Raw genomic sequence first — 20686 nt, 5'->3', positions numbered from 1 at the left:
TTTACAAAGAAATCCTGCTGGCAGCCGGTTAAATGACATCGAAGCGGCCACGATATATGGTATTATTATAGATTCTGATATTATAGATATTGAATAGAATCACATTTGTTTATGCGGTGATCGATGCAACTCGTTATTCCGCATAGGAAACTATTAAAAAGAGAGCAACAGTGGTTTCTTTTGTTGTATCTTTGATGAAACCGGATTCTAATTACATTCACTTTGATGTATTTTAATCCGTCTCGCATCTCATTAGTAGGCAGCCGAGTACTCTTGTAAGGACAAGAGGAAACAATTCGTGAAATACAAGCATGAACTCGTACACGGCTATTATAATCGAAATGGTGTTCCGTCGCTTTATAATTATCCAGTAGCGAAGCGCGCCGTAATACTTTTATAGGATCTTGATTCGTGAAGCGAATAACTTTAAGCGAATAACTACTTTAAACGGGCAGTTCAATATATCGCAGTTCATTCACGTTCGTTAATCGCATCAAACATACGTAAGATATTACGGTTAATTTTGCACTACAAATGTATAAATGGTAAATCAACAAAGGAACAAGAGAAAGACGAAACTATGTACATATTACGCGACCAGAATTTAAGATCAAATTGAATGTTCCTTCTTACAGGCGGCAAAACGTCTACAGATTCTTTCAAAGAGCAAACAGAAAAACATTTGCCAACTTTCGAATAATCAAGTTCGACAAAAGAGACGAGCACTCTAACAAAATATTAATTACATTACTATCGATAAAACTGGGATTGTTTACAAAGAGAATGTCAAGAAGCCATTTTAAAAAATATGATTATAAAATTGTAACATTAGTATAGAACCAAGTGGAATTAAATCAAATTAACAGGCTGAACTCTTAAAACTAACAATTCTAAATTGCCTTTCATTTCGATAGACAAATTTAAAATTTCGTGACAATGAACTCGCGCAATACTGTTCTACGATTAACGTATTTATATTTTGATTCGTGTTATTTTTCATACTTAAACATTTAAGCATATTTACGTTCAGAATTTGTTGAACAGAATTTTTAAGTTGTGAATAATAATGGCAAACTTTAGCGTAATCCCTCCTAACAAGATTACATCATTTAATTCTCTGTCTTATTGTTATTGTTAAGTCCAATAATGTGTAATTAACGAATGACGTAATGCATGAACACATTATACATTTTAATTATTTCTCTGAAAATTGACCAACAGTATATTCAAATGTGAAATCTGATTCATCGATGTAATGGTTCCCAAATATTTTTGCTTGAATCAATCACGGTATAAATCTCCTTTACCCAATCTGTATGATACATAGAAACTACACACACACGCACGCACGCACGCACGCACGCACACACGCACGCTCACAAAATACATTGCATACATATGTAGATAGTTTGAGGAACTCAAGGACAAATTACTTTCCCAAAATGTTTCATAAATGAATTTGATTTTAAAAATTTAATAAATTTGATCAAAAAATGATGCCATAACTTATTTTAACTCTTGCAGATTTATTAATTACTTAAAAGCAATTTTATCGTGTAATAATAAAATAATAATACAAAATCGTTACTCATCAACGCCTGATCTTTACTTGTGACTTTGTAATTAAATTAAATCAAAAGTAAGCAAGTATCCATGTACTTTTGATCGGTGATATACATGTATCTATATATTAAAAACTACAAGAATTAAATGGAAGGCATAAATAATATGATATAGAAGCATAAAAAATGTAAACGCGGTTCTATTTTCCGCTTCTCCGCGTTTTAAGTTCTTGAGAGAAACAGATTTAAATAGATATAGCATGAGATCGTGCTATTGAATTAATCAAAAACTGTAACGGAAAACGAGGCAACAACACCGTTGCAACGGTGCATCCACTACACATCGGTTTACCGAAGCGGAGAAGTCAAGGACGTTCAAAGCACATTCTATCCTACACACGGAGTTGTTTGCCGCGTGTTGTCTAGGTCGTGCAAGACCGAAGGCGTAGAGGAGGAGTTTGGAATCCGAGAGACGCGAATAGCTGACCGGAGCTCGTGAGAAATCGGTTTATAGACTCACGGATATCCGCTGGAACGTTAATCGCTCTTACGGAGAAGATATACTCTTTCCGATAAAACCGGTCGTATAATAGCATCACTTTCCGTCCAGCAAGCTTTAAATATTCAATTATATAGGTATTTTCCTATTCCTAGATCATAAAAAGGCATTTTCTTGCACATATTCAAGAAACATACGAAATTTGTTAAGTTCAAGGCACTCGTATCACTTGAAAAAGTTCAAGAAAATTTCCTGGTGTAAATGACACAAAAAAGTTGCGCTCAAGGATAACGACCGGAATCCAAGTGAAACGTGTTTTGTACGTATCGCTATAGATATATGTACATGTTAACGCGTAAAATCATTTTACAATATTGCGATGTAAATGATATTTTCGGTTAAAGGGTCAAAGTGTTTTTTAGCAGCGTGTCAATAAAATAAACGTTGAAGGAAAAGCTAAAAAACATTTTTCGGTCGAATTTAAATTTCTTCGCGATGCAAGTTCGCATAATGAACTTTCACTTCTGGAATCGTGCCTTTTTATAGAACCTTTCGTCAGCATAGAAATACGCATCAGTACTAGGCGCTTAATTTTTCAAAACGAACGTCAACGTTTTACACGCCTTTTTTCTACATCCTATTTACAAATCGTTATGTTATTTACTATAATTATACTGTTCGTACTGAAACATGTTATTCCCGATCTTTATAGATACATACGTCAACTTAAATATTTATTCTTCACTAATGTAAAATAGTAGAATTGGCACGTATTTATATGTATTATTGTATTCTGGCATATCCGTAGAATTTTACTAATTGAATAACAAAATTTCAATTTTCATTTTGTTATAAATACATATACACATTAATTATATTCTGTTCGCGTTCCTTGGTGACGATTAACAACGATATCGTTTTTTTTCTTTCTCTCTCTGTCTCTCTCTCTCTCTCTCTCTCCCTGCGACGATCCTTTCATCTCGAACCCGCGGAAAGCGACCTGTTGCCAAGGGAAGGCTTAAAAGTAAACAACATTACGTCATCAGGGGCCCTGGTGTCTAGCTTGGTCGGTCGGTGTGCGAATTCTCAAACTCAAAGCTTCTGTCTGTTTTTTTTCTATCTCTACCTTTCTATCGCCAGGATCAAAACCTCACTCTTTAGTGACATTATATATATATATATATATATATATGTATGTATGTATGTATGTATGTATGTATGTATGTATGTATGTATGTATGTATGTATATATTTTGTATACACGAAGTCGCGCGCTCAGCTCAATATGTTATAGTTGAGGATAGCGCTTCTTTTGTAACATGAAAAATGTTGCACGCAATAAACCATACACTATATACATATGCATATTTTTGGGATCATCATAATAGCATACTCGATAGTTATCGTTTTATTCTTTTTGGCTCTGTATAATTTAACAAATAAACCTGTGAAAAGCTATTTCTTAAATTTTTATTTAAGACTATTCACCTATTTAAACAACAACACATTCGATAATGTTTTATGATATAGCTATGTATATGTTTGAAACGGAAGAACCATTAACTATTATTTGAAAAAATAAATAACACGTTTACAATAAATTTGAGAGATACATATTAAGAAACCTGGACGTATAAAGTATGTATAGCAAGTATATCCAAATTTTCAATAAGAAGTTTCAACAATTGTTATTAATTGTTAAATTATAATATGTGTGTATATATATGTAACACATAAATAACACATAACACATAAAGAGAGAAATTGAAAAAAAAATTGTCAGCGAGTTGATCGAAGAGCGCGCGATTTCAGTGCTCCCAATCTTGTGTACCTATGTACTTATACATATAAGAGACCACACATTTGCAACCGATAACTGAGTGATAGAAGGAAGAAAAAGAGAGAGAAAGAGAGAGAGAGAGAGAGAGAGAGAGAGAGAGAGGCATGGGGGAGAAGCTTGGGGAGAGAATGAGAGGTAGTAAAAAAGTGGCCGAGCAGCCAACGAACACGGCCAAGTACGCGGCTCCTTCCCCGGAGGGTCGCACTGGTTATTCGGCCTGCGAATAATAATCATAGCGGTCGCCCTCCTGGTCGTTTCGGTTTCCTTCTCTCTTTCCCTCGCGCGGATCACCCTGTCGTCCGCTGCATAGCAACAAGGACCGTTCTCTCTTTCGCTCTTAAGGCTTGCCAGAGGCCCGTCCATACACGAGACTGGAGAGGACGGAAAGCATGCCAACGAAACAGAGAGGTGATTGAGGGAGGAGGACGAAACACTCCGAAGCGAGGGAGTGAGAGGATACGAGCAACCATCTGAAGAGGATAGAAATATAAACGGACGCAGAAAGAACGGCTGACAGAATCTCTTTTGGAGGAAAAGGATACGGGCAAGGAAAGAGAGGATAACAGAGAATAAAGAAACGGAAGAACAAGAGTGCTACGTATGTCTGTACATGTAGTTACAAAGGACTCCGTAGAGAAAACCAGGAAAAACTGCGAAAAAGATGAACGGGACAAATGACCAAGGAAATAAGCTACGAAACGAGAAAGGCAACGGGAATACATGTCGATGCTGGTCTGCGTTGACTAAAGAGCACAAAAATATAGACGGAGGATAGAGAATTACAACGATTAAACGTTGAAATAATTGTTAAACATGTTTGGAGAGTAAAGTGCACAAAACGAAAGAAATATATGTAGATATGCACAATTGTGTTTATATTGCAAATTATGTTAATATTGTAATTTTGAAATAACATTAGATAGTTCATTTATTAAATAAGACTAAATAAAAGATCTAAGATTTCTTACATTTTTTATTAATTATCGTTAAAACATGCAATATTAATCTGGCAAATATATCAAAGAGTTTATTTTTAATAATAAATCTTGAATAAGTCGAGCAAAAACAATGAGATAGAGGGAAAGTGAACGGATTTATAGAACTGTAGCAACAACCGTTATTAGCTTGTTGCCATAAAAAAAATGCAAGTTTGGAATTCGCAAAAGCAAACGTATGCTGCTACCCAAAGAGGACTGGAAAAATCAATTTAGAGTTCAAAGGCTTAGATGTGTGCAAATATCATTTTCGGGATTCAAAGGAGAAAGAAGAAGTCACAGCAGTTTGTTAAATGGAGAAGAGAATATGGATAAATGGTACATGCTAGAGTCGTAATAATATTAATACGTGAAATAGCATAACAAAGCTGATATTACATTTTTTTAGGCTGTATGAAAGCGCGCCTACATCGTTACACGCGTATCTGTGCAACTATTATAATTATTTTATTACAATATATTGTTAAAATGTTGAATTGTACTGGAAAATGTTGAATGTTTAAATATCAACTCGATTAAGATTCATCATTTACCAGATCATTACGAGAACAATTCTAAGAAAACCTGGTTTCTCGGATAAATAGGAACCTAAGTTGTAAAAATCTTCTAATTAATAATCCGCACATAAGCTACAATTTAAAGGTTCGTTCTTTTTACACATCCAAAGTTATAAAAACTAAAGAAACTCAATTCCTAACTTCATTTCTCAAAGAAGAGAAACAGATATGTACACATATAAAGAAAGTAAAAACGTAGGGACTTTTGTTTAGGAAGCTCAACGATTTCTTCCATAACCCAACTCTCGCTTTTCTCCTGTTAGAAATCGAAGGGTTAACAAGAAAGGCATGAATCAAGGTTCTTGGCTGGTCCAGGATGCAAAGGGTTCTTAGGACCATATGACTCAGCAATCATATGGTTAGTGACGTCAGAGACCAGCAAAATGATCGAACTAGTAAAAGCAACGACCGATAGAACAACACGGTGCACAGTGTGTGTGTGTGTGTGTGTGTGTGTGTGTGTGTGTGTGTGTGTGTGTGTGTGTGTGTGTGTGTGTCGTCGTTGTCGTGTACACACACACACACACACACACACATACACACACACAAACACGCGCGCGCGCGCGTATAGCGTATAGCGATCCGGATGCTAATCCATTCGTGCGTGCTAAATCGACCAGTTTCTCCCATCTACTAGGTCAGATACATAGATATAGATGTTCTCACACGAGTCTTTCGTTTTCTTACAATAGAAACGTGAAATTTCGAACGACGCGCGAAGCGTCCAAGATGTTGCGTACTGATAACAATATCAAATCACAGAGGTAACAACGATTATCTATGATTTGTCATTTAGATTCTTTAAAGCAAAAGTTTGTATTTCCTTTTTGATATTTTGCTTTTCCCAACATAACGTTTGATTACTTTATATTCCCATTTACCGTTTGACATCGCTGTTAATATTAAAACGAGATGTTTCCGATATACATATCTGCAATAATGTACTGCAAACAATACTGCAAACAAATATATATCGTGCAGTTTATCGAACAATTTATTATAGCAGAAACAATTTATCTATGTTGTGTCTTCATTACAGAGGTACCTCTGTACCCATAAAAAAAAAAAAAAAAAAAAATAGAATAAATTTCTTTGTATAATGAATTTTAAGACAGGAGAAATTTCCACCACTCTGTAAATTTACATTTGTATCGACAAATTTTGAAATTTTCCCGAATAAGAATAAAGTATCTTTTCCTGTTTTATTTCGAAAGGGCGAAGAGTCACGTCTTTTAACCTAATTGTTCCTACTGCAGAAAGATAATCTGACTACCTCTCGTTATCTACGGTCCACATATCTATCACCTCATGTACTAATATCATTAGCTAATGCGGTTATCGCTTTTTTTAATATTTGTAGTTACATGGTAGATGCGGTTGGTATTATTTATCAAGAACACACAACGAATAATGCAGATGAACGAAGCACGAATGAGCTTATTTTTTGAGTTTTTAGAGATAAGAAACATAATACAATCTATCGATTCGACTGAAATAACTAGACATAGCGAAGGAGGCAAGCCCCATTATACCTTATCGAACAGTAAATATCGTAATTCTGTATAACCTTTGAATTAACTCGAATATATAATAGAAAATTAGGCATATTATGTTTCTATCCTCTTGCGAATAAGCAAACGTAGTGTCAGTTTCATCTTAAATTGATTCGTCATCTGCAAGGCACTTCCGCTATTTACCGCGCAGATATGTATGCGTACGCACGTGTGCGTCGAGCAAAACGAAACGCACCAGGCATTCTGCATTGTTGAAATCCGTCCAGGGAATTGTATATAGTAAACCTACAGTGTACAGGTTATAAGATAATCTTTGAATAATATAATTTACACAAAATTTCTTTGCTTAAATTCATTATCTGAAATATAAATTTTTTATTTAGATATTTCTATAAATTAATGTAAACATTGTCATTTACTATTTTAAATACAATGAATATGCACATCTATTGTATATTATATAATAGATATATCGAATAATGAGGTTTTTATAATGACCTTAAACAGATTAAACAGATCAAAAATCTCTCCTCCATAAGACTGCGTATAGATATAAAAAAAAAATGTATGTACTTTGTAGTGCATTCACATATCTCGTTGAACTTTTAATTAAAATAAAATTCTTTAAATAATATATATATAAATTTATTATTTCAATATTATCGTTGACTATTTAAGATGTAATAAACGTTAGTAAATTAGATAGTTTCTTCAGAAGGCTGCGTATATGCAAAGGCGAGGAGCAGGCGAGTAACGATGCAAAAGAAGAGAGAAGGAGAAAACGGTGGACAAAAACATTTTTTGAACACAGCTGCGAGTTGCCGCTCTCCACCAGCGAAGGTTTATCATTCTAAGTAGGGGAGGTTTCTCTCTTTATGTTCTCTTTCATGCTCTGTTCTTTACTATCTTTCTCGCATCCTGTTGAGCCTCTCTTACCACCACTTTAATCCTCGGTTGGGCTGTCTCTATTACACACAACAAATAATAAAAATTGAACGATTCGCTGTTAAATGATAACCATCGATGCTTCGTTTCACGAGTAATATTATTTACGAATAATAATTTTGAATTGCCATCGTGAACATAGAAACTCTTTTGCTTAAAGATCTACTTTATCTTCAATCTATTTTTATATTAGATTTAAAAGAAACTTCGTAGATTTCATACTGCATCTGTCACCTGTGAAACTTGTTTCACTTAACAGTCAGAATTCGTGAATTCAAACAAGTCCATGTGATCGAGAAGTGGTCACTGGGTCTGATAAAATATAAACTATGAATTTATTCATCGAAATTTATTTTGGCCCGCTTCCCGCTATAATACGCTTGTGCCAATGTTTTTACCAATCCGCGAACCACTTTTTATAGACTAGAGATATAGCCTTCAAACTCAAAACGAAGGGATCCACGAAGCAATAATTTTATTGCCGGGGAAATAAGAGAAGGTCACACGGAGCCGTATCAGATAATGAATACGGATCTTGCGGAATGGTATTCGTCGAATCTTTAGCCAAAAATTCACGAACCCAACGGGATATGTTAGGGGATACGTGAGCGAGAAAGTATTATCATGGTGCGAAATCGAAATCGCGTTTCAAGATCGACTAGTAGGAACCGAATTATATTCCAATACGTTTGCCACTATCTTTAATTGGCAGTCGTCGATCATCGAGTTCTAACTTCATTCATTGACTTCGTTCAAGCGTCGCTCACCTCTCGCAATGAAAAGTCTTCCAAATCGATCCTTATCTCGGATGCGTTCTCTGCTTTCTTTGAACATTTTCTACCATTCGAATATCCTTGTTCGTGATATGCCCTCATTGCCGTAAATTTCGTTCCAAAGACAAAATTTGACGCGGAGTCTTCGCTCAACGAAATTCAGCACGTTAAAGATCGCCAAGAGCGGCTTTTTAAAATTACAAGACGAGAGGTTACGCGTAAACGAACAATGACAATGACATAAAATTTTCCACGGTGCTACCAATGTAAAAAAGAAAGACTTGTGGAAATAAATAAGACGAGCTGTTAAGATGAATTAGTTCTTGTACATCTTCATCATAGAAAACTTGCCTTTTATTGCAGATTGTGCAAATTCTACTTAAAAGATATAAAGTGATTTTAACATAGCCTCGAAAAATTTAAAAGAAAAGAAATTTCTATTTCGCGCGAAAAAAGGATAAGAAGATATCTGTATATTTCTTTTCCTATCATCAACCATTTCACAGTTCTTCATCAATCAGTAGCTATCGATAAATATCTTGTACATATATGCTAAAGACAATATCCTCGATTTAAATCTTATCGCTAATGTTCTACGTTTTGACTTAAAAGGAAAAAGAAAAAGAAAAAGAAAAAGAAAAAAAAGAAAGAAAAAAGGAAAGACAGAAGGAAAAGATAAATTTCTTACATATTGCAAGATTTTCTTGCATCGCCGTATCGCCTTTCCAAATAACTTAACGTTACGATTATTAAGCAATTTCTAACATTCTGAAATTTTGATTATATGCTGAAAAGATATTTGTATGCAATTATCTCCTCAACTAATTCATAAATATAGAAAGTATGTACTGTTTGAGTAAGCATGAAAGACACATCGAAGCCAATCTCTAATCATATCGGCCAAGTAACAAGCAGATGCAAAATAACAAAATATATACATAATCGTACGTGCAATTGGTTACGTAAAATTTATTTGAATGGAATATATAGTGCAGCTGCATTTCTCTTTCTCTTTCGTTCTCTCGCAGCATATTGGATTACTATCTTTCGTCAGACACTGTCGCGTCGCCGGGGTTTCAAAAGCAAACCCATAGGGATAGGGGCAGCTGTTGTACCGTACATTCCTGCGTCCCTATCTTCTCCCCGCCCCGCTCTTTTACCCCCGAGTGCTTACAGCTTACAGCCCAATACTTTTCTCCTTCTTTCATTCTCGAATCGTTATTGATTTTCTTTCTCTTCTCTCAAATTCTCTTCAACGCTGTCAAGAATAACGAATGGCGAGAGAAGCTAAGAAGAAAAATCTACGAGCACAGCCGTACTCGGATTCAACCATTGGTCTCTATCGCTATTTTTACCCTGAACCCGACTACGATAAACTTTGATCAACTGTGTTTTATCGACTGATTTTAATAAACGGATCATTTCTATATGCTTCTACGCTATTTATATAAAAAAAAAAAAAAATTACATTCAAGCTATTATAGAACATTCTAAATTAACTTGTACAATAATTTAATTTAATTTACATTTACATTTACATTTACATTTAACATGTAGGCACGGTATCGAACTAAGCATGGCTCTATATAGACGGAAATAATTATTGCACAAACAAAGTTATTATTCAAACAATCAATCGTATTTGTAATTATTCAAACAATCAAAGCTTTCGTTTGCGCCATATTTCAATTTACGATAAAATATGATTTCGTCCTTTCAAAATGATGCTTCAAATTCTACAGAGTATTACTTTCGCGTTATTTGTTTGTTTGAAAAGTTAAATATTTTGAAATGGACATTTGACTTGAACTGAATTCTTGACATTTTTGAAATTGACTTCTTTTCGTTTGATGTTATAATTTCATCGTTTGGTATTAAAATTTACATGTATCATGTATCAAGTATTTAGCAAACGTAGCCAGTGCGAAACATTGAATAAATATTAGTTGCGGTGTAACGGTGCGCAGAAACTTTGCGAAAGGATGTTTGCAGAAATGTGCGGTAAATTTATAAGCGTTCGTTTTATGTGGAATTATCCTGACGTTGCAGTTGATATTATCTGTTCACAGAAGGATTAAAGGGTTCCAACAGTAACGTACACGATCTCTGCTTGTTACTGCGCGAGATAAAATCCTCAGAGATTAGAGTAGGGACTCAATTCGTATCTCCGCCGGAAGTTGTCGACCCTTGGGCCAGGCTGTGTCTCTCGTTACGATCTTTTCTCACTTTTCCCATTGCTTCGGTTGCATAATGTTGATATACGCTATTTACTTTCTTCGAATCATTAAACCGTACGATTAATTCGATAAGCAGTAGCAGATATACAGTACAGATACATAAGCGGTAACGCTTAAGATATAAAAAAGACAATTGCTCGTCGTTTATTCGTAACGATCAACACTGGATCAACACTATTTAACCATTAAATCACACCTTCGCTTGTAACCATGTTAATGTTATTGATCTACGTAATTATAAATACACCTTAATTCAGGCATTTTTTATTTGATTCGCAATTTCGTAATGTAGTCAAATTTGCTATCCTTGCGAAGATCGTTGATCAAATCAACGTTCTTGTTTGCGAGAAACAAGAATTCGTAATTAATCGAATAAAAACTAAAAAATAAGTTTCGCATTATGTATTTAACTTTCATTAATATTCGTTATTCGAACTAAACATTCAATATTTATTTAACAAAAATTTTATAAACCTAATCGAACCTAAAATACCACCCACAAGCTTTAACATTGTATTTTGAGAAAAGAAGAAAGAAGAAAGAAGAAAGAAGAAAGGAGAAGGGAGACGAATGTTGTTCGTTCGATGAGAACGAAGATAGTGAATAAGTTATAGAAATGCCGGAAGGATGGACACAACTGTGTCGTTAGTTTCGATTAAAGAAGCGAGGGTGCCGCAGGTGATACTGGAAGGAGAAAGGTCGTGGTTGACCAACGCGACGAGAACGAGGAGAATACCTGGTGTCGGCCGGAAAAGACATAACTGATGCGAATCGAGAGCCACGTGGTGCGCACATGCAATATGTAGTATGTAAGTATACCTATCCTCCTATCTTACCTTCACCCTATTATCAATCGCCTATTTTAATCATCTATATTTCTAACATTTTTCATTCTGCTTTTATCCTTTTAATTTTCTTTTCTAAACCGAGAAGAATTTATTCATTGTAGAGTCTATTCATACCGATACTTAACAGTAATGAATTACGATAAGGATTACATGCTCGACAATTATATCTTACAGATTTATACAGTATCGAGAAATTCTAACGTGAAAAGAAAATCTAACGTGTGCCAATATCTTTATTTATCGCTATAGTTGTTTTACTTTGAAAACGTTTTAACGCAACGATAATAAAGTTCGTAATTTTAACACAGGGAAGCGATATATGACATATTTTCAAAATCAATTTTCGTTCATGTTTGATAAATCGCTTTTTAAAATACTACGATTCTATTTACGAAACATTTACAAAAGAAAATTAAGAGCTTAAATTCCTCGAACAAATGGTTATATTATAAGTGCAAAGCTTCACTGTGACTAACTCGAGTTGCTTACTTAAATGCCTGCAGAATTACAATTTATCACTGGCAGGTGCCGTCTTGTCATATTTTTTCAACGTGATTATGCTGCAGACACCGAGACATCTGTCGTCTCGATTTAAGAATTGCTGCAAGTTTTGTAAACCGTCTACATCTTTCAATCATTTTGCTAACAATCCTCTCACATCAATTTGTACTGTCACAATGTTTTCTTTCAATATTAGGAGATGGTTTAATGGAAAATAGTAGGTATCGATGGATGTACGTTATAGATGATTAAAAAGAATAAATCATATTATTAAGTAAGAAAAATTTTTGCAACAACAAAATTGATATAAACGAATTAGATGTCTATTTAGAAAATTATCTATAATTACTATGACTTTTCTCATGTCTCGTGAAATGTTTCTCATGAAACACACGCCCGTGCGCAATTTTAGATATTAAAAACAACTGAATTATGAAGGAACTATTGTACTTGTTGGCTGAAACCAGACATTAACTAATTTAGAAAAAGAATTGCTTAAGATTTTTTTTCTTTTTTCTTTTTTCTTTTTTCTTTTTTCTTTTTTCTTTTTTCTTTTTTATAGAACTGCCACACTATGTACTGACTTTAGTTAATTTGCTTTTAATGCGCAGAATATTGGGTTATAATATATGTAGAATGTTATAAATCTGACATGATCTTGGTCACATATTTCATCTGTTAACGGTCCCGATTGCTTCCAAGTAACGTTGTATTTTAGCTATGTTTTAGCTATGGTATCAGGTAACTAAAAGATAAATATCGCTTGTTTTCAACGAAACTGCTTCTAATTTTGCAGCGCTTTCCATCTTCTTTGCAAAAAACACGAGAGCAAGTGTGTTTTTAGTACTAATAGTCGGAAAACAGTTTTTCCCAGAGAAACTTTCTATAAAATAAATTTATCGCACATGTGTCATGGTTTTAAAATAACGAAGTACTAAATTGGAAAATAAAAATTTCCAGTTTACAGAATAACTAGCTCTCTGTATGCAACAACTAGTTAATATCAAATAAATAATTTTTTTAAACTTGTAGCATCTTTATAAACTTCTTGCCGCATGGGTTTGCGTCAGTGAACCGAAAGCAATCAACTGCAGGTGCCTCCCCATGCAATTTACTGCATTTATCGAGCTCCAGACATGTTCTTTCTTTTTCCTTCTTTTTTTTTTCTTCCTTTTTCCGAAATTTGTTCTCGGAAACCCGAAACCACGAGAGAGAGGTCGGCGCCCTATAATTGCTGCTCGCACCAAATTGCAACTCAGATGTGAAGCTGATAAAACGTTATTTTGCCTTCGGCATTGCTTTAACGTTAACTATCTTCCTGGTTGGATTGTAAACGGCGAATCCGTCACCCATGAAAAGTTAGAACACGAATATTCGTATTCATTTTTCAGGAATACATTCAAATATTGAAAATCCTTTCTGCCTTTTACTTGTTAAGTAAAGTTCTGCTTTGTAGAGATATAGAAACGGCCTACTCGATTAGTTGTAATACTTTATAATGCCGTACATAGTATACATGTATCATCTGTTAATAATGAGTTAGATAATCCTAGATTTGAATGCACATTGGATATTCTATCGTATATTTTATTATAGTGGCTCTTGTAGTTACATAATTGTAAGTCACTGTCTTTGCCACTACTTATTTTTAAAAAAAAAATTTTCTTTCGCTTTCACTTCTGACAGCAACAAGATACGAACACTCCCAGGAATTTGTTATCGAAATATCATATATAAACATTTTGAAATTTCGTTGTCGCTGTAACGAGAAACGAGAAACGAGAAACGAGAAACGAGAAACGAGAAACGAGAAACGAGAAACGATTCACGATGATATTGGTAAAATTTAAAACAGATCTGAAAATATAATGAAAATAAATATGAATTTGCAAACATCGTCAAAGCATTCGAACAGTTAATTAATTACTCGTTGTACGCATTACTAAGATATATGACGCTATTTATGCTGTACATATTTGTATTAATTTATCACTAACTGTATGCTTGCAATAAACGTCATATAACCTCTATATACATACATACGTATATTTTTGGATTTCAATTTTCATATTTCATTGCTATAATCACGATGTATACCTTATCGCATCGGTTCTTAACTGTTCTAACTCTTAACTAATAGAAAAGAAGGAAAAAAGTAATTAAGCAATCGATAACTTATTTATTTATATTACCAATACATAAATTAATTAACCAATGGAACGCAACGAATATTTGGTTCCTTCGGGTCTTACTTCTACACGATAATACTGAACTTGATAAACTCTAAACTCAGGTTTCTCCGTTAAGAACTAGAGCGACGAGGTTCATAAAAACATCCTGTGATAAACGTTGGGATATTTTCGCGAGCCACTGCAGGTAGAGAGAGAGAGAGAGAGAGAGAGAGAGAGAGAGAGAGAGAGATCTCTTAAAATTTTCGGAAACGGGTTATAGCGCGAGCTCCTTTGACAGAAATCCGTATTTGAAAACGACAAAGGGGGTAGATTGGAAACAAGCGTTCAGTCGATAGCTCCCCGCGCGATTTAACGCGTTCATCGAGGTATTGAGGCATTCCTGGGGCCTTTTTGCGCGGCTCTCGCTCCGCGAATCGTGGGACCAGAGAGCTCGCCCGTTGCTGCTGCTCGTTATACGCATACCAGCAGCAGCAGCCGCCCTGTGTGCAGCCCTGCGTCACCCCTTAACGCTCAGAACTCTACCACATTCTACATTCTGCGTACATACGTACGTATAGGCGCGCCAACACCGAGAAACCTGCTCGAAAGAACAGAGACCGAGATCACAATGCCGATAGCGATCGATCTTTCGACCACACGACTGCCGACCACGGACCATTCAATGGATCCTTTTTTCTTTACTCACCTTTTAATTGGGAGATTTCGCAAAAACGACAAAGTTTCCCGATGATTTGACATTTTACAATTATTTTTCGTCAGTTTTTGTTAGTCGATTCTTAACGTATAGGCTTACCACAATTACATGATTTAGTTTATGGATTTAGCCTTACAATTAGTGTTTTTAAATTCTTTTCTTTTTTTTTTTTTTTTTTTTTTTTTTTAATTATATTTCGATATAGCTTGGCCGTTGTAACTAGTAGGCTGCGTATTTTTATGCGTTTATACGAAATTCAAGGATGAAACGAAACGCATAGAATGCATACAATATGCAAAAGTTAGTGTAGTATATGTTGTAATATTTAATGGGTGAAATAAATCCGTACCTAGGTTTCGTGTATACAATAATATTCATAAAAATATGAATTTACACAAATATCCGCAGTCTAGTAATCAGCGTCCTTAAATTTAGCCGCGTTTTGTGCCTTTACTTAATTTCAATTTGTTCAAAAGGCAAAAAATGATATATGTAAAGGATTGCAAAAAAAAAAGAAAGAAAGAAAGAAAGAAAGAAAGAAAGAAAGAAAGAAAGAAAATATTAAAATCAGTGCTTAAAGGCGTACAATCAGAATTTTTGACAACTTGGATTTCCACTCATAAAGATACACAGATACAAAGTGAGGTAACATTACGTAATAATAATGTTTTATTTTCAATTGAATTTATTTTCATTCTACTCAATTTTATTCTGTTCTATTCTATTCTATTATACCTGTGACTCTGATACTTGATATAACGCTTTTCGAACATAAAGTAAAAAATTCACTGTGGCCAGTGTCAGAAACTTTTGCACGCCACTGTCGACGCTGTACATAACATAGCTAGTAACTAGTTATTATAAAGGGTGACATTTTCCCATCGTAGTTGAACAGAGTTACGTTATCGAATCGTGAATATACATAGAGTGTAAACTTGTCTGCCGTTTTCAAGGAATACTTTGCGGATTCCGCGAATCCCTTTTAACCGTCTAACGTAACTTATCCTTTCTGTAAACGATAGAAGTTTCATTGGGTTGCAGGAACGGTGCGGCGTGTCGGATGGTGCTTACGTCTCGCTTACAAATGTGTATCCTTCTTGAATTTCATGAATGCATAATTATTTCTTTGTATTACTTCTTCGTTATTAGCGAACCAAGGAGGTACGCAAATTTTGTAGAAATTAATTTGTCTGAACTCGGCTCGATGTAATTTACATTACTGATACGAACAACAATTAAATTAGATACCTTCGCCAAAAACGTATCAACTCGGCGACTATATATATATATATATATATATATATATACTTACCATCGAATAAAGCAGAATGTTTGCTTGCAACAACGAATAAAAATACTATTAAGCTAATGTCGGTCGTTTTTACGCGTAATTGTCGTTAAGTAAAGTCAAAAGATATTGTCTCGTCGTTTAGAAAGTTCATCTTTGGTGGAATATAGCCGACGTATCGGTTAATTAAACTAATTCGCAAGATCGCGCGTCAACGACAAACGTTAATTAGCACGGCAGTTACGGAACGAGACTGGTCGCGCAATAACGTTTCTAATTGAAACGAAACGTATATCCAAGGATAAATTACAACGGTTGTCTGAAGAATTTTTATTCGCCACCGAGTGGCAAGTGTCAATGGCCTACGATCGTAGTAAATAGATGGTGGATATTTATAAAAATTCATATCGTTACGGAGTCAGCTAAAGAGGCGAGGAGATGTACGCTCGCAATCGTTGTTGGGTCGCAATCATTTTCTGTAAATGCGCAAAAACTAAGACGCTCGAAACCCAATCACGATTTCCATTTTGCTCGATTTCGTACAAAGAGGTCTCTTTCTTCGTCCGTTGCCAGACCGCTTTACGCTTCATGAAGCATCGAGAAACGAAGGATACACCTGGCCAGGTGCTCGGTACTACTGGGTCAATATGTGCACGTGATAATGCTGCTGCAGCACCGTTGCACAGCAGCTAAAAATTTCAAAAATATAACCAACGGTTTCAGCCAATTCCCGCAAAGTTTCCTTCACGCTTACCAATGGCTACAAAAAGTACTCGTACGTCGTTGTATTTATTCAAGTATTCAGCACGTTTATTATAACGCTGATAACTAATTAGTAAGATGCGAATTTTTATGCAAATTCACATTTTTGAGAATATAATTAAAATAGCAGAACATCGATAGAAAATTGTTTTACTACAAAACGTTATAGAAAGTATGCACTATATTTTGGATATCTGAAATATATATCTTGTAATTGCACTGCATTCAAAATTCTTTAAATTGTATCGCGCGCAATTTTGTCATCAACTCTCTGTGATCGATTTCGTTTGAAGGGAAAAGTGGAGAGATTCGGACAAAATCCGTTAGGTCCGGTTAAAACGCGGTGTCATCGATTAAAATTTCAAAGCACCCACCGGAAAAAGAAACTGGAAGGAAACTTCCTTGCGACAGGAAACCGGCCGCACCAACTGTTAACTTATACGACCACTCAACGACCCTCGCTAGCCGTTGCTAATTATGGAACAATTCCTTCCTTCCTTCCTTCTTTCCTTCTTTTCCCTAGAACTGTACTTTAAGGAAACCATTATTTCAAGCCGCTGCATTGCTTACCGACCAGAACGGATCAACCGTCGAGCAAGCAATTATTCAAGTTGCACGTTTTCCTGCAACCATCTAACGTATCTTCGAGGGTGGACAATGAAGCTCTTGTCCTCTTGAATTCGAGACGAGAGGAAACGAGGGAGAACGAAAGCGAAAGTCGCAACGAGAGTCTTTCCACGGTACAGCTTTACACTTTGCACGCTGTGCAAAACTCTCACGATGGTTCGGTTAAAAAATAACGAATCCTTACGAAAATGAGGGCAAAAGAAAGTAACTCTTAAACCCTGCTGTGCACCTTAAACCATGCACGGATTGATGACAATTTCTTACCGCGGAAAGAAATTTCTATGGTATCTTTCGAGGTTGTCTGAGGTTGAAGCAAACTGAAACGATATATATGTATATCGATATATAAGGAATAATAATGTTAATCCAACTGTTAGGCGAGACCAATTGATTTTATTGTTTCGCGCCGTTTACTAGATTTTAAGAAAGAACTTGAAATTTAATTTGATATCCGGTACGTTTAATGTGTAAGTAACCCGTTACCTCTATCTCTACGCCAACATCGGATAGAACATTTTTACGAATCTATCGTGTATGTTAGACGAGACGAGACAACATCGTAATTACGTATACAGTAGTGTACTAATAAGATTTGAATTTGATTCGTTGTTTCGAAATATATTGTAATAACGACAGTTATGTTATCGATAAACAGAAAAACTAATTAGAAAGCGAAAAATGGCTTAGCCAAGAAAGAAAGGAAAAAAGAAGAAAAGAAAGAAGAAAATTGGTAAGTATGTTGGCAAGTCCAAAAGAAATACATACATACATACGTATGAAAGAGGAATGATTAATCAATTTTTTGTAGTGGAATTGAATTTTTGAGGTAAATATATATACGCCGTACACACTATTGAAAGTGGAAAATTAAACTGAGAAATTATTGAAACTTTGTACGTTTCTCGATTTCTCTGTTAATATTTTGAAATACGTATTCTGAACAACAGGGGCTGCAAAGTTGGCTGACCCATCGATAATCCCATTTTATATACTCGATAGAACGTTCATTGTGCCAACTAATCAAAACGCACGATGTTCGACCAATCGAATTTCTAAACTTTGTTCTTACTAATGGTATAATGGCATGTGATAGTCAAGATTTTTTATCGTACAAATATCTTTCCAACGCATCGGACGCATAACTGACAGAAGCGTTCGAGGAAGCGGTTTACAGGCAAAATTTTTAGGCGACGATTTTCGTGGAACGATCTCGGTTAACCACGGGATGGTTTAGCGTGTCGCGTCTCGATGTAACCCTCGTAAAAGACAAAGAAAAGAGCAGCTCGGCTCTTTGTTTTAGCATCGAATACTGTAATATATTCGCATTGTTCTCTGCGGCCGGTTTTTGCCCGAGGGCTAACGGCGGCTTGCCCTCCAAAGGCAAAGATTCGTTGCGTCTTTGATGCAGAAGGAAAAGAGTCTCTGCCCTGTGATATATCGGCCGCACGACTCACTTTATTGGGGAACATTAAACGACCTCGTGTATATTCGCATGAAAATGTTAACACGCGCTACCCCCAAGAAAGCGCGAATTATATTTATACCCCGGGTTCGCGGTGAGATCGAGATCGCTTAGAAGGGGGCCGCGGTAGCACCAGTTTCGTGTCAATTATGTAAAATAGATTAGGCCCCGATAGATTAACTTGCTACCTCGCGCATCAAATAAAATAAACGTTATTTATTTGTTCCCCTCGTATTTTTCAACCGATATCGAAACTTCCGATGATATCACAACATCGTCACAACACCACGTTTGTATCACAACGAAATCTCGTTGCCGAGAATAATTATTTGAAAATTACTTCTAACGTAACGTTTGAACACGACGAGTGCTTTCTTCCGGATATTTTACGGATCTTTGTATATTACGTACAATATTATGTACATGCATGTATGCGTTCTATGCATTTCTACAGCCTTAAATTTCCCATGAACGCACTGGAATTTTCAATCCATTTATGATCTAATCAAATCTTTCAAAATAGATATTTCACATTACTTATCGAAGAATTCATTTTAACCGCAAGTTTCGTTTCAACCCTCCGCTACCGAAATCGAGTCTCAGAGACTCGGCTGATTCTATCTTTCTTATTCTTTTCCATTCTGTTTACAACTAATTACAAGTATTTACTGCTTGTATTTCGGCTACCTTTCGACGGTACTACGATATAAGGGTTCGCTATCGCAGATAGGCCTCCGCGTACATATATATGTAGCTTGTTCGTCTTACGAAATGATAGCTGATATGTGCGCAATGGGGTCTGTTGCCTGTCACACGTCGTACACGTTGTGGACTGCACCTCGTTCTCAACTCTTAATACAACAGTAGGCATTTTGCAACGGCCAATAAAGGATTAGCGAGACAAAAGAATGGCGATAGCGATATTTAACAAGTATATACTAAGAAAATGGAAAGATTGCAGTGAAATAGTGAAAATCGAGGGAAATCACTGACCGGATAATCACACGCTTTTGAAAAGCGATAAACCGATCGTTTGTATCGTTAGAAAATCGATCGGCCAGCAAATAAAGTTGCAAGATATCGTCTGTAATAATATCTCGCGATATTAATAATTTCTCAACGAATTACGTTTATATTAGGAAAATGTGCATTAAAAGTAATTCAGTAAGGAGAATTTGTCAGAGAAATTAAGAATTTTACGAGTACGAGGAAATCTGGCCTGCGTCGATTCTTTTATTCGCCATTGTACGTATATTTATCCTATAAATTTGGATCGCAACAGGATATCGACAAGAGGTAAATGTTGTAGCATTTCAAACGCCTATTACGATGATAGTGGGAAAATTTCACACCGCGAAGATTTACTAAATTAAAGCGAAGCCAGGACGAT

General features: G+C 35.4%; 1 protein-coding gene and 1 long non-coding RNA gene across 3 annotated transcripts in view; one reads left to right on the top strand and one right to left on the bottom strand.

Annotated features, from left to right (window-relative positions):
• Positions 1-20686, bottom strand: part of LOC126922848 (F-box only protein 43-like) — a 53833-nt gene that overhangs the window by 28813 nt on the left and 4334 nt on the right. The window contains exon 2 of one of the 2 annotated variants that reach the window (XM_050735794.1): positions 7364-7932. The exons of the other annotated variant lie outside the window; for it this stretch is intronic. Coding sequence (XP_050591751.1) covers positions 7900-7932 — 33 coding nt within the window. The 3' untranslated portion in view covers positions 7364-7899. Of the gene's footprint in view, positions 1-7363; positions 7933-20686 lie in introns of those variants that run through there. 2 annotated transcript variants of the gene reach the window in all.
• Positions 4031-5886, top strand: LOC126922867 (uncharacterized). Its single transcript, XR_007712968.1, has 3 exons — positions 4031-5214; positions 5285-5538; positions 5717-5886. It is a non-coding gene; the product is annotated as an uncharacterized LOC126922867 (long non-coding RNA).

The sequence above is a fragment of the Bombus affinis genome, chromosome 12 (assembly GCF_024516045.1).
Source record: "Bombus affinis isolate iyBomAffi1 chromosome 12, iyBomAffi1.2, whole genome shotgun sequence".
Taxonomy (NCBI): Eukaryota; Metazoa; Arthropoda; class Insecta; order Hymenoptera; family Apidae; genus Bombus; species Bombus affinis.
Note: the sequence above shows the minus strand (reverse complement) of the source record. Positions and strands in the feature narration are given on the sequence as shown.